Source organism: Maniola hyperantus, chromosome 19, assembly GCF_902806685.2.
Source record: "Maniola hyperantus chromosome 19, iAphHyp1.2, whole genome shotgun sequence".
In the NCBI taxonomy this organism is placed as follows: domain Eukaryota; kingdom Metazoa; phylum Arthropoda; class Insecta; order Lepidoptera; family Nymphalidae; genus Maniola; species Maniola hyperantus.
The window spans coordinates 3,027,641-3,041,298 of record NC_048554.1 but is presented as its reverse complement, the minus strand read 5'-3'; the positions used below and the strand labels follow the sequence as shown (position 1 = coordinate 3,041,298).

The window sequence follows — 13,658 nt, the reverse complement described above, 5'->3', positions numbered from 1 at the left end:
ATACACATAAAAATAAATGAAAATCTGTTTTAGAATATACAAGTAAAGCCCTTTCATATGATACCCCACTTGGTATGGTAATCTTACTTTAAAAGTTGAAAATAGCAATATTTGTTCATGAATACATTTTAATTTTATTCTTGTGATGTAACCACAAATTCACGGTTTTCAGATTTTTCCCCTCACGTCTGCTATAAGACCTATCTTCCCGCCAAATGTCATGAACGTCATAGGTGAACGGGAAGTACCCTATAGGTTTCTTGACAGACAGACAGACAACAAAGTAACAGACAACAAACATAAGGGTTCCGTTTTTCCTTTTGAGGTACGGAACCCTAAAAAGATTTTTTGATTTCATTCATCTCTTTTAATTTTTCAGACGAAATAGACGGTGCTCCGATACAAACCGTGGAGTTATTGGTCAAATGGTGTACTGCCACTGCTAGTAAGAAAGAGGACGGCAAAAAGAAATCCAAGTCGCAACCTCTGAAGAGACCCGTTATTGCTATATGCAATGATTTATACGCTACGTCCTTGAGGCCATTGAGGTAATCTTTTTTTTAACAAAAATGACGAGCAAACGGGCAGGCGGGTCACCTAATGTTAAGTGATTACCGCCGCGCATGAACATTTGCAGTACCAGAGGAATCAGCCGGCCGGCCTGTCAGGTCCGCCCCTTGAATAACCCCTTGAATCTAAACATATAAAAGGACAAGGTGACTGACTGACTGACTGATCTATCAACGCACAACTCAAACCACTGGACGGATCGGGCTGAAATTTTGCATGCAGATAGCTATTATGACGTAGGCATCCGCTAAGAAAGGATTTTTGAAAATTTGATCCCTAAGGGGGTGAAGTAGGAGTTTGAAATTTGTGTAGTCCACGCGGATGAAGTCGCGAGCATAAGCTAGTTTAATGATAAAAGGAGGCTTTCGTATCAGTACAGTAGCCTTTAGAAACAGATAGCGGTTTCGTAGAGTGTTGTCTCTGTCGCTGAGACCGACAAAACGTCACATAGGTATGAGTGACAGAGACAACGCTTTACAAAGCTGAAATCTCATTCTAAAGGTCGCGATGTACAATATTTCTTGCCGGCTACTGTAAGTGTTTATTTGCAAGCCTACAACAGTTTATAGTACCTACTTGGATAAATGATTTGAATTTGAAGTTCTTGTTTGATTTGTACCAGCCCCCCAATTGTGTAAGAATAACCATTTCATGGCTATCGCAATCGTCAAGAATTCTGCCCTTTGATTGGCTGTGAAAAAATGTAAACAGCGAATCAACCAATCAAATGGCAGAATTTCTTGACGATTGCGATAGCCATGAAATGGTTATTCTTACACAATTGGGGGGCTGATCCGACCGATCAGACTGTCTCGGTGATTTGGGTCGGATCTAACCCAATTTTTTTTAATAAATAAATAATAAATAACCTTTTATTTGGGACCATAGCGCACAGTACAAAACAGAACAACACCAGACAAACGTACATAAACAAAACAAAAAAAAACACAACAAAAAACAGAGCATGAAGACAAAAAGATCACAAATACTTAACTAATACGTACGGCTTTCCATGCATTTCAACCGAGAAAACAATCGCACTTACTTAGCTCCTATAGATAGTGTACGACTGTACGTGTATAGAGGCGGCGATTTTCCCAACCGAATTGCATGGAATTACAGTAAAATTAATCTAAAATAAAATAAAATAAATGTCTGACATAAACCCGAATGCGTGTCTGTGGCGCATAGCTGTCCCAAAAAAGGGAATTGCCTCAGCGTAATGCTGTAGTAGTGTATGTGGGTACACTACCTCAGCGCTGTTTTTCAGGCATCCCCTGAAAAATTCCGCTCGACGTCCCGGACCGGTCCGGGTTTCATAATTTATCTGTGCGATTGACCCCTCGGCGTTAAATTGACATACTAATATCTATGGATGGGCGAAAAATTGTCTGAAACTGAGTATTTTTCTCGGTCGGTGGTCTGGCATAGTAACTAATACTTACTTAGTAAACTAACTGACTTTTTATTCAAAAAACAAGGCTTATGACGAGTCCCCCACGGTGTGCGAGGGTTAGATTCTTGGGTAGTCTCTAGAAACCTCCCAGTGCTAATTATTTAGGCCGCTTTCCAAGATACTGGAATGGTGGGTGATCGATACCTCAAGAACTCAAGCAAGTGCTTCCAAAGTCTTTTGCTTTTCTAAGAGTATCTTTTTGAGCTTAGACTTGAAAGCAAATACTGACTTAAGGTGCTGTACTGGAGGTGGGATAATGTTCCAGATCCTGGAAAAAGCAAGCCTGAAACTCCCTCGGAATGCTGCTGTTCTATGCCTTGGCACGGCCATTTGACACGCTGAACCTCTTGGCGTAAACCTGCTCTGCTGTCTTGCCCATTTAATCTGTGTGAAAAGATATTCTGGTTTTCCAGTGGAGATCACCCCAAATAACATAGTAGCCAAGTGCAGATTCCTTCTAGCTGACATATTTAAGAGGTTTGCTTTGTTGAGGTAAGGACTAATATGTGAGCGAGGAGCAATGGGGAAACAGAACCGAGCACAGGCATTTTGGACTCTCTGTATTAGCTTTTTGGTTCTTCCAAGCAAACATGGTCCATATGCTGTGTCTGCGTAGTTTAACTTTGACAAAATAAGTGAATCACATATTCGTATTCTGACTTCTACGCTAAGGTAAGATCTTATCTTGTAAAGCACTTTTAATCTGTAGAAGCAGTTTTTGACTGTATTCGAAATATGTGATTCAAAGTGCAAGTTTGAATCAAAGATTACTCCCAAATTTCTTGCCTCAGTTACTTTTTCTACACTAGTAGCTTTTAACGCAGATGCGGTCGCCTTTCAGCTTTTCAGGCGATTATAAGCTTTATCCTGATAGAAATAGAGCTTAATATTCTTTGCGTATGAATCTGAATGAACCAATTGACCATAGACAACATTCACTCAAACCTAGTTTCATACAAAAAAATATAAAGGAAATCATTCAAAGTCGTAGCGCGCGGTTCTGTGAACATGACGGGTGGCGCCAGTGGAGCGTTTGAGCATAATTTATGTGGCATACAGTCTGCCATTTTAACCGTAGATCCCTTTACACGCACTAATTTTTTCTGTATATTTATCTTTATGCAAACAATTTTTTTTCCAGGCCAGTATCTCTAATAGTGACGGTAGGGTCAATAACCCCAGCGCGCCTCGCAGCGCGCCTGTCCATAGTGGCCAAGTGTGAGAGGCTGCGCGTACACCCGCGCGTCATAGCGGCGTTGGCTGCGCGCGCGCAGGGCGACATTAGAGCGGCTCTACACGTGCTGAGCTTTCTCAAAGCCAGGGCTAAGGAGCAGGTGAGATTTATTAACACCCCTAACATGAGCCCCTTTGGGGGTAAACACCTCGTGATAAAAGGCAAGTGATTATGTGATACTCCCAAAAGTAGGAGGTGCTTTTATAAAACCACTAGCTGACCTGGCAAACTTCGTACCGCCTAACAGTCGATCCTTTTTCAGGCAATTTTTTAAATTTTCCTCTCCGTAAGAACCATCCTCGTACTTCAAGGAATATTATAAAAAAGAATTAGCGAAATCGGTTCAGCTGTTCTCGAGATTTACGCTTAGCAACACATTCAGCGATTCATTTTTATATATAGAGACTAGCTTATGCCCGCGACTTCGTCCGCGTGGAATACCTAAACAAATTTTAAACCCCTATTTTACACTTTATGGTGGGTTGATCTTTAACAATGAGATTTTAACATGAGCTTAATAAAATATGTCATACTGCTAATTTCAAAAATATTAGCTACAAATTTCGCGATTCTAACTTTAAAACTGACAGACTTTCATACAAACTTCAAACCCATATTTTACCCCTTTAGGGGTTGAATTTTGAAAAATCCTTTCTTAGCGGACGCCTACGTCATAATAGCTATCTGCATGCCGAATTTCAGCGCGATCGGTCCAATAGTTCGAGCTATGCGATAGATCAGTCTGTCAGTCAGTCACATTTTCCTTTTATATATATAGTTTATAAAACCATTTTTTATTTCTAACAGGTGAACATAGAGGATGTGGAGAACGCGTCAATCGGCACCAGAGACAACGCCAAGAGTATGATGCAGGCGTTACAAGCGATATTCACTCTTAATGACAACGACCCAAGTGCTATCCTGAGAACTATCCAAGCGGCGGGGGAATATGACAGGTTAGTTATAGCTTCCGACACGATGTCGTGACTTCGACTGTACGGTGCCATAAACAACTAGACCATGCGACATCAGAACTATAGTGCGACAAGTCTCTCTTGGCACTTAAATGACATTAACAGGGGGGCGCTGTTGGAGAACAAAGGCTTAGAATATTCAAACAAGAACAAAGGGAACACTTGACGGCAACAGGGTTAGTTCCGATTTTCGCCACGCGCCAAGATAGCCTTTTCGCACTGTATTGCATATTGCCACTGTTTACTGACTACTGGCGATAGATTTTTTATTCAGATACAAGTTAGCCCTTGACTGCAATCTCACCTGGTCGTAAGATGCAGTCTAAGATAGAAGCAGGCTAACCTGGAATGTATAGCAGTTTTTATTTAACCAATACTACACCCCTTTGGTTTCTACGCGACATCGTACCGGAACGCTAAATCGCTTAGTGGCACTGCTTTGCCGGTAGGGTGGCAACTAGCCACGGCCGAAGTCCGTAGTCAGCTCTCAGGTATATTCCTGTCTCTACACCGCGATGTAAAACTGTTGGAATATAATACCATTACAAAAATATCGTTTCGTAACTATCGTAAGGTAACGTTACTAATAAAATATCGTTTCCAAATTACCGCTATCGATAATGACACCTTATTAACGTTGAAAATCGCCATTTTACATGGAAGTTAAGTAACTATTTTTTATAGGCTAATAGATGGGATATTCGAGAACTACCAGAACGCGCGCAGTGATTCGAGGCTCCTTATAGCTGGCGAGACGATGTCGTGGCTGCGACTATACGACGCTATAAACAGTTGGACCATGCGACATCAGAACTATTCGCTTTATGGCATGCTGCCCATTTGTATTGCGAGATGTCACACTATACTAGCAACCAGGCAATCGATAAAAGTCAAGTTTCCTATGCAGGCACAGGAGGTAAGTTCTTATCAAAATGGGTATATTTCACCCTATAATAAAAATGTATGAAAGGAAAAGCTGACTGACTGACTGATATCAACGCACAGCTCAAACTACTGGACGGATTAGGCTAAAATTCGAGATCGGATGTGTGGTGCCAACTTTCAAAAATAAACGTTTTTTTTCTTTATTTCTTTTTTTTTAATTCGTCATGCTGATAGAAGATGTAAACATCCGCTAGAAAAGATTTATGAAAATTCAACTCCTAAGGGGATAAAATAGGCGTTTGAAATTTGTGTAGTTCACGCGTTAAGATAATTAAATTAAATTAATTTCTTTAAGATTCAATGTTACTAATGAATGTCCTAATGACGCTCGTCTGGTCTTACCCTAACGTGATAGTATATCCTCTCTTATAGCTTGTGATTTTTCTAGATGTATCGAAGGAAGACGGAACTAGACAGCATAGTATGGTCGGTGTGGCGCGGAAGCTCTGCCAGTGTGGCCACAACTCGTACTGCCTTGCGGTTGGACATACTGCCGCTACTGCCGTACTTATTGTCACCCGTGCTACGATCTGCTAACGTACAGGTATGTATACTTTACCTTAGATATACTACATTTTCTAGGTATAACGAAGACCTAAGGAAGGCGGAACTAGACACAGCAGAGTATTGTCGGTGTGGCGCGGTAGCTCTGCCAGTGTGGCCACAACTCGTACTGCCTTGCGGTTGGACATACTGCCGCTACTGCCGTACTTATTGTCACCCGTGCTACGATCTGCTAACGTACAGGTATGTATACTTTACCTTAGATATACTACATTTTCTAGATATAACGAAGACCGAAGGAAGGCGGAACTAGACAGCAGAGTATTGTCGGTGTGGCGCGGTAGCTCTGCCAGTGTGGCCACAACTCGTACTGCCTTGCGGTTGGACATACTGCCGCTACTGCCGTACTTATTGTCACCCGTGCTACGATCTGCTAACGTACAGGTATGTATACTTTACCTTAGATATACTACATTTTCTAGATATAACGAAGACCGAAGGAAGGCGGAACTAGACACAGCAGAGTATTGTCGGTGTGGCGCGGTAGCTCTGCCAGTGTGGCCACAACTCGTACTGCCTTGCGGTTGGACATACTGCCGCTACTGCCGTACTTATTGTCACCCGTGCTACGATCTGCTAACGTACAGGTATGTATACTTTACCTTAGATATACTACATTTTCTAGGTATAACGAAGACCGAAGGAAGGCGGAACTAGACACAGCAGAGTATTGTCGGTGTGGCGCGGTAGCTCTGCCAGTGTGGCCACAACTCGTACTGCCTTGCGGTTGGACATACTGCCGCTACTGCCGTACTTATTGTCACCCGTGCTACGATCTGCTAACGTATAGGTATGTATAGCTTACCTAGATATAGTACACTTTCTAGATGTATCGAAGGAAGACGGAACTAGACAGCATAGTATAGTCGGTGTAGCGCGGCAGCTCTGCCAGTGTGGCCACAACTCGTACTGCCTTGCAGTTGGACATACTGCCGCTGCTGTCGTACTTATTGTCACCCGTGCTACGATTTGCTAACGTACAGGTATGTACAGCTTATCTTAGATATAGTACACTTTCTAGGTGTATCGAAGGAAGATGGAACTAGACAGCATAGTATGGTCGGTGTGGCGCGGCAGCTCTGCCAGTGTGGCCACAACTCGTACTGCCTTGCGGTTGGACATACTGCCGCTGCCACTTAAATTGGTAATGTGCGTGGCCGCCATTTTAGTGACGTCACCACTAGACTGAAGTTTCGAGCTGATGGTATATTTTTATTTCGGCTGACGTCAAAATGACGACATTTCGATGTTAATGAGACATGGTTCCAGCGTAATAGCAATTTGCGGGACAACTAGATGGCGCTGCAAAATCTTATAATTTACTAGGAAAGACATAGGCTACTTTATATACCGGAAAATCAAAGAGTCCCTACGGGATTTTCACATATCTATATAAGTCGCGGGCATCAGCTAGTCGTCTATAAAATTTATATTTAATTTAATTTAATTTGTTTTAAATTAAATTAAATATAAATTTTATAGATGACTAGATAATATTTTTGTTCTGAAAAATAATAACACGTGTAATATAAGTTTGGTTTCTGTAGCTATGCAGCGAGAACGAAAGGAAATCCCTCATGACGTGCGCAGGCGCAATGTGCGACTACGGGCTTCAGTACATACAACAACGTACGCCGGAAGGACTGTACGCTTTCATGCTGGAGCCCGATGTATATAAAGTTGCGTTTTACGGTAAGATATAACATATTTCCATACTAATATCATTACCTACCTGATACCCGCGACTTCAAATCAAATCACATCAAATCAAATGTTTTATTCAAAATAGGTAATAAATTACACTATGGGCCTCATAAGAAAGCTCAGAGTCATTCAGCGGGCGATGGAGAGAGCTATGCTTGGAGTTTCTCTACGTGATCAAATCAGAAATGAGGAGATCCGTAGGAGAACTAGAGTAACCGACATAGCTCAACGGGTTGCAAAGCTGAAGTGACAATAGGCAGGGCACATAGTTCGTACAACCGATAAACGTTGGGGTCCCAAGGTGCTGGAATGGCGACCTCGCACCGGAAGACGCAGTGTTGGGAGACCCCCCACTAGGTGGACGGACGACATCAGACAAGTCGCAGGGAGTCAAGCGGCCCAAGACTGTGGCGTGTGGAAGTCCCTACAAGAGACCTATGTCCAGCTGTGGACGTCTATCGGTTGATGATGATGTTGATGATTTTGTAGACTTGGATTTTTCTGTTTTGCATGATATCAAAGTATTTTGTTTGTTCTTCAGGCAACGAAGACTGCCTGCGCCCGCCGCCCGCAGTTCGGCAAGCGATTGCAAGAGAACAGCAATTAGAAGTCATACGGAGAAACGAGGAAATGGTAAGAACTAAGGCTGAGATATCCTAATCCTAATAATACTAATCCTAATCAGTACCCTTATTATAAATGCGAAAGTGTGTTTGTTTGTTGGTTTATTGGTTTGTTGGTTTGTTGGTTTGTCCTTCAATCACGTCGCAACGGTGCAACGGATTGACGTGATTTTTTCTATGGGTATAGATAAAGACCTGGAGAGTGACATAGGCTACTTTTTATCCCGAAAAATCAAAGAGTTCCCATAGGATTTTTAAAAAACCTAATTACATGCGGCCGAAGTCGCGGGCATCAGCTAGTTCCTAATATTATAAATGTGAAAGTGTGGATGTTCGGATGTTTGTTACTCAATCATGCAAAAACGGCTGAACGGATTTGGATCAAATTTGGAATGGAGATAGATTATACCCTGGATTAACATATAGGCTACTTTTTATCCCGAAAATTCCCGCGGGATTTTGAAAAATGAAAATCCACGCGGACGAAGTCGCGGGCGTCAGCTAGTATATGTATAGAGTGTACCTACTTTGCTTTACTTTGCTTAGATTTATGACAGTTAAAATAGAACAGATCGATTATTCTTAGGCTGAGATGTATAGAGCCCACTTTGACTTTGCTCAGATTTAAGATTGAATTAAAACGAGACAGATTTATGGGAGAGATTGAGCTCTGTATCGTTTTAACTCTGTCTTAAGTCTAAGCTAAGTCAGAGTGCGCTTTATAAATCTCACCCTTAGAAATCTATAGAGCGCACTTAGGCTTTGCTCAGACTTAAGACAGAGTTAATACGAGACAGAGTAATATCTCTCCATAATAGTGTTTTTTAGGGTAAGCCGAAGGTTCCGTTGGACACTAATATCTCTACACAATTGGGTATTTTACTACTTTTAAATTTGATAAATATTATTACTTTAATATAAACTAGGATGAAAATAATGACGTACGCTGAAAAAAAAAACCAACAAAGATTTCCAAAGTTACAGGCATTTTAATTTTGGAGGGAGGTTTTCTATCCCTTACTCGCAAAACGAAAGTTTGTATGAAACCGCACGAAGCTACTATGGCATTTGTCAAAATGACGTCATAATTCTATATTGCTATCTCTGTCTAATCAGAAATATTTAAATGCTCATAACTTTTTTTATTATTTGATCTATTTAATTAGTTTTTTCAGTTTACGTCATTATTTTTATCCTAGTTAATATATGTATATAATAAAGTAAAAAAAAATTGGAGTCAAATACCCAATTCTAACTACTCAAAACAAGTAATAATACCAGACTGAAGATTTTTAAATTTCTTCTTAACTAAAGAGAAACTTATTTACAGATGAGCCGTATGAGCATTCGAAGCATAAGTTCAAGTCAAGCTGGAACCACGAAGCCTAAAGCGGTCCCCCAAGCTGCGACCTCCGATGATGCAAAAGGTGCAAGGTTACCAAATCACTTGCAGCGGCTACAACCGAAAGCTGTACAGAAAAGCATACCACAAGTAAGTCTATTATAATACAGTCATCATCACTATCAACCCATCACCGGCTCACTACAGAGCACGGGTCTCCTCTCAGAAGTGAGAAGGGTTTTGGCCATAGTCTACTACCCTGGCCATGTGTGGATTGGTAGACTTCACACACCTTTGAGAACATTATAGAGAACTCTCAGGCATGCAGGTTCCCTCACGATGTTTTCCTTCACCGTTAAAACAAGTGAAATTTAATTAATTAAAATGGACATAACTCCGAAAAGTTAGAGGTGCGTGCCCGGTATCGAATCTCCGAATATTTCTTAAACTGGACACTTTCAAGTAAAGATTTTTATATTAACCTGTGAAGATGATATTGCTAGGGGAGAAATTTGAATTCCATAAGTCTACGTTGTCGCATTAGTTTACAAATTGTGAAAAACCAAATTAAACTTGAATTTTGCGGGCAGACCCGTGTCTTTGGCCTTATAAACACAGATCTAATAGATACAAGTATGCAACTAGCCTGGCCCCTATAGTCCCTCTCGCTCAAGCAGAGGTATTTACTTGTGAAATGTTATTCCTTCTATTTTACGTCCGCTTCGGCTATTGTAGCCTAGTACATTGTACAATCACATATTTTCTGGCTTTCTGGGAATTCCACGGTCCACGTTAAACCACGAAATAAGCCTAAAATCTATTCGGTAAGTCAAAATTTTCGCGTAGGCACTATAATATTTTCTTCGACATTTTTTTGAATTTCCATTTATACCCATTTTTATCCATGTCACACAACCCAAACGCATTAAAAACGCTCATTTCCAATTCTAGCCTCAAACCACTAAACAGACTGGCAACTAAAACGCAGTGATTACACTCTTTGGTGCCAACATCCAATCCCTTTACAGGTCTTTAGAAAGTTGGATAAAAGGCGTTATCAACTAAAGCGCCTCTATGAGTCTATGCCCTTTCATTGCATTGCGAGTGTTTAGGTTCAGAGGAAACGCGCGATGTGCAATTTTAGCAGTGGAAATGGAGATGGGTTAATTATTTCTTTTGTGCGGGTAGATTGCTGCGATTACCGCTCGCGACCTCTGAGAGACATAGATTAAACGCAGATGCGACTTTAGGCAGTAACTCTTTAAAAAAATTAAATGAAAGTATGAATGAAATCTATATATATATAAAAGGAGAAGGTGACTGACTGACTGACTGACTGACTGACTGACTGACTGACTGACTGACTGACTGATCTATCAACGCACAGCTCTAACTACTGGACGGATCGGGCTGAAATTTGGCATACAGATAGCTATTATGACGTAGGCATCCGCTAAGAAAGGATTTTTGAAAATTCAACTCCTAAGGGGGTTAAATAGGATTTGAAATTTTGTAGTCCACGCGAACGAAGTCGCGAGCATAAGCAAGTGATATAAAAGTGTCTGTGAAGAGATTCAGGCAAATAAAATATCTGGTATCAGGTAAATAGATATATCTGGATAAAATTGTAGAGGTGTATTGGTAGATAGATATATCCGTATAAAGTATTTCTGTAAAATAAAACGCATTCGAAAACTTGGGAACGTTAGCAGTGGAAATGGAGATGGGTTAATTATTTCTTTTGTGCGGGTAGATTGCTGCGATTATCGCTCGTGACCTCTGAGAGACATAGATTAATTACAGATATGATTTTAGGCAGTATCGCATTATATGAAACTTGTAATGTATGATTTTGATATTTTTTTTTAACATTTGATATCTACGGTAAGGAACTCGACGTGGCATATACTGAGGAAATTCGAGTCGGACTTGCACACGAAGAGTTCCGTACCATCGTACAAGAAAAACACTTAATTTGCATGGTAGCCAAGCTGAAGTTTTATTATTTGTTGTTATAGCGGCTATTGAAAAAAATTCAACTCTCTAGTCTCTTCCTATCATGGTTCATGAGAAACAGCTTGTTGACACACGGATGGACAGCGAAGGCTAAAAATATTGAAAGCAGGAATGAAAAATATACTTTTATTGTACACTACAAAATTATTACAGAAAAACACATACAAAGCAAAAAAATAGGCAGGTACAATTTGGCGGTCTTATCGCTGCCTAGCGATCTCTTCCCTGGCGACCAAAAACCTACAATACCTTCCCTTAAGTGCCTAAAGTACCTACTGCAAAGATTTTTACTCTATGCCAGAACGCCTGAAAGAGCTTTCACGCTCGTACAATGCAATGCGGATTAAGCAAACACAGTTTTAATTAGAGACATTCGCAGACTTGCGAGGTCTCTCTCGCGAAATTAGAGAATCTGCCTCCTGTCACATAATACGAGTCAATTATACCAGCTGCTATGACTTATGTTCTTTATATTCTGTGGGTTCCTACTTTATATTGTTCTGCTGCATTGTAATATTTTAGTACTTCTACTAGCTTTTATCCGTGTCCTTTCTGTACTTTTCATGAACCAATTTTTATTAAGACTATATTATCCATATTAATCTAAGAAAAGAAAAAGGTGACTGACTGACTGACTGACTGATCTGTCAATGCACAGCTCAAACTACTGAAACTACAAACGGCTGAAATTTGGCATGCAAATAGCTATTATGACGTAGACATCGCTACGAAAGGATTTCTGAAAATTCAAGAGTTACCCTCTTGAATTTTCAGAAATATATAGGGTTTTAGTTATAAAAGGGTATAAGTTATAAATTAGCCCTTGATTGCAATCTCACCTTGGTACCTAAGTGAGGATGCAGTCTAAGATATAAGCGGGTTAAACCTATCGGTTTCTACTCGGCATCGTATCGGAATGCTAAATCGCTTAGTGGCACGACTTTGCTAGTTGGGTGGTAACTAGCCACGGCCGAAGCCTCCGACCAGACTAGACCAGAGACAATTCAGAAAATTATAAATTCCCAAATTGCCCCTGCCGGGATTTGAGCTCCCAGTTATAAAACCACATAAATAAAATAAATAAAAGTTTATTCAGCTCACAAAACAAGAAAAGACAAAAAAAGCAAAACATATAAACCAAATGTTAAAAATTAAAACTAGGTAAACTTAAAACTACGAGCTCGACAGTACTAAAAACAAAAATGATGTCTTGTTTGAGCTGAAAGGGCTACTGCCTCAGCATGATGCTGCAGTATTTGACTACTGCAGCGCTGATTTTCAGGCAGAGCCCTAGTGTCACGACCCGACATATCATATATATAATATCATATATTTATACATATAGGGTATTACATATATATTTATACACATATACAATATACATACATATATCTATATACACATACAAAGTATAGGTACGACATGTTTTTGAGTAAGAAATGCCATTACATCGCTCATCACTTCGCCAGGGAGGTCGTCAAATGATGGTGGATATAGATCTTTATATATTTCAGCAAGCCAACACGTAAGCCTATAACAAGGTATACCTAAGTCAGTCCTGTCCAATTACTCCCACGGCTTAGTCCGTAACACCTGCTAATAAACGTTCGTCACCGCTAATGCAATATCATGGTAATTGTGAATGAATTGATAATGCAATTCGCGTCATTGATTGCGGATTAGGAATGATATCATGTAATTAGTCTTAGGAATACCTACCTAATAATGGTAATTACATCTAACATAGAGAGAGAGCCTGAGAGGGCCAGACCTTCGTTATTTAATAAAAGCTGAAAGTTTCTTTGCATATTGTCCCCAACTGTCTAGCCTTCACTGGCTCTTCCATACTAATATTGTAAATGTGAAAGTGTTTCTATCTGTCTGTCTGCTAGCTTTTCACGGCCCAACAGTTTAATCGATTTCAATGAAATTTAGTACGAAGTTAGCTTACATCCATACACTTTTTATCCTGGATAATTAAAGAGTTCCCACGGGATTAAAAACCTAAATCCACGCACACAAAGTTGCGGGTCTAGTAGTCCATAAATTGTCACATATAAGTCAAAACTTCCTTCCTTTCGTCTGTATTTAAAATGGCTGCCAAACCAAACAGCTGTTTTGAAGCTGCCATCTTTTATCGAAGTGTTTTAAAATACCAAGTACCTGGTTATGTGTGCCAAAGATTGGAAACTATTTTCTACTTATTTCGTGATATGATAAAAAATTATTA

The 13,658-nt window shown here is 40.2% G+C and overlaps 1 protein-coding gene across 1 annotated transcript in view; it reads left to right on the top strand.

The window, feature by feature from the left end:
• cutlet (chromosome transmission fidelity protein 18 homolog) overlaps positions 1–13,658 on the top strand; it is a 44,375-nt gene that overhangs the window by 4,309 nt on the left and 26,408 nt on the right. The window contains exons 7-14 of the mRNA XM_034978769.2: positions 380–548; positions 3,168–3,360; positions 4,068–4,216; positions 4,919–5,150; positions 5,568–5,723; positions 7,291–7,435; positions 7,989–8,080; positions 9,401–9,562. Of these exons, the coding sequence (XP_034834660.1) occupies positions 380–548; positions 3,168–3,360; positions 4,068–4,216; positions 4,919–5,150; positions 5,568–5,723; positions 7,291–7,435; positions 7,989–8,080; positions 9,401–9,562 (1,298 nt within the window). The remainder of the gene's footprint in view (positions 1–379; positions 549–3,167; positions 3,361–4,067; positions 4,217–4,918; positions 5,151–5,567; positions 5,724–7,290; positions 7,436–7,988; positions 8,081–9,400; positions 9,563–13,658) is intronic.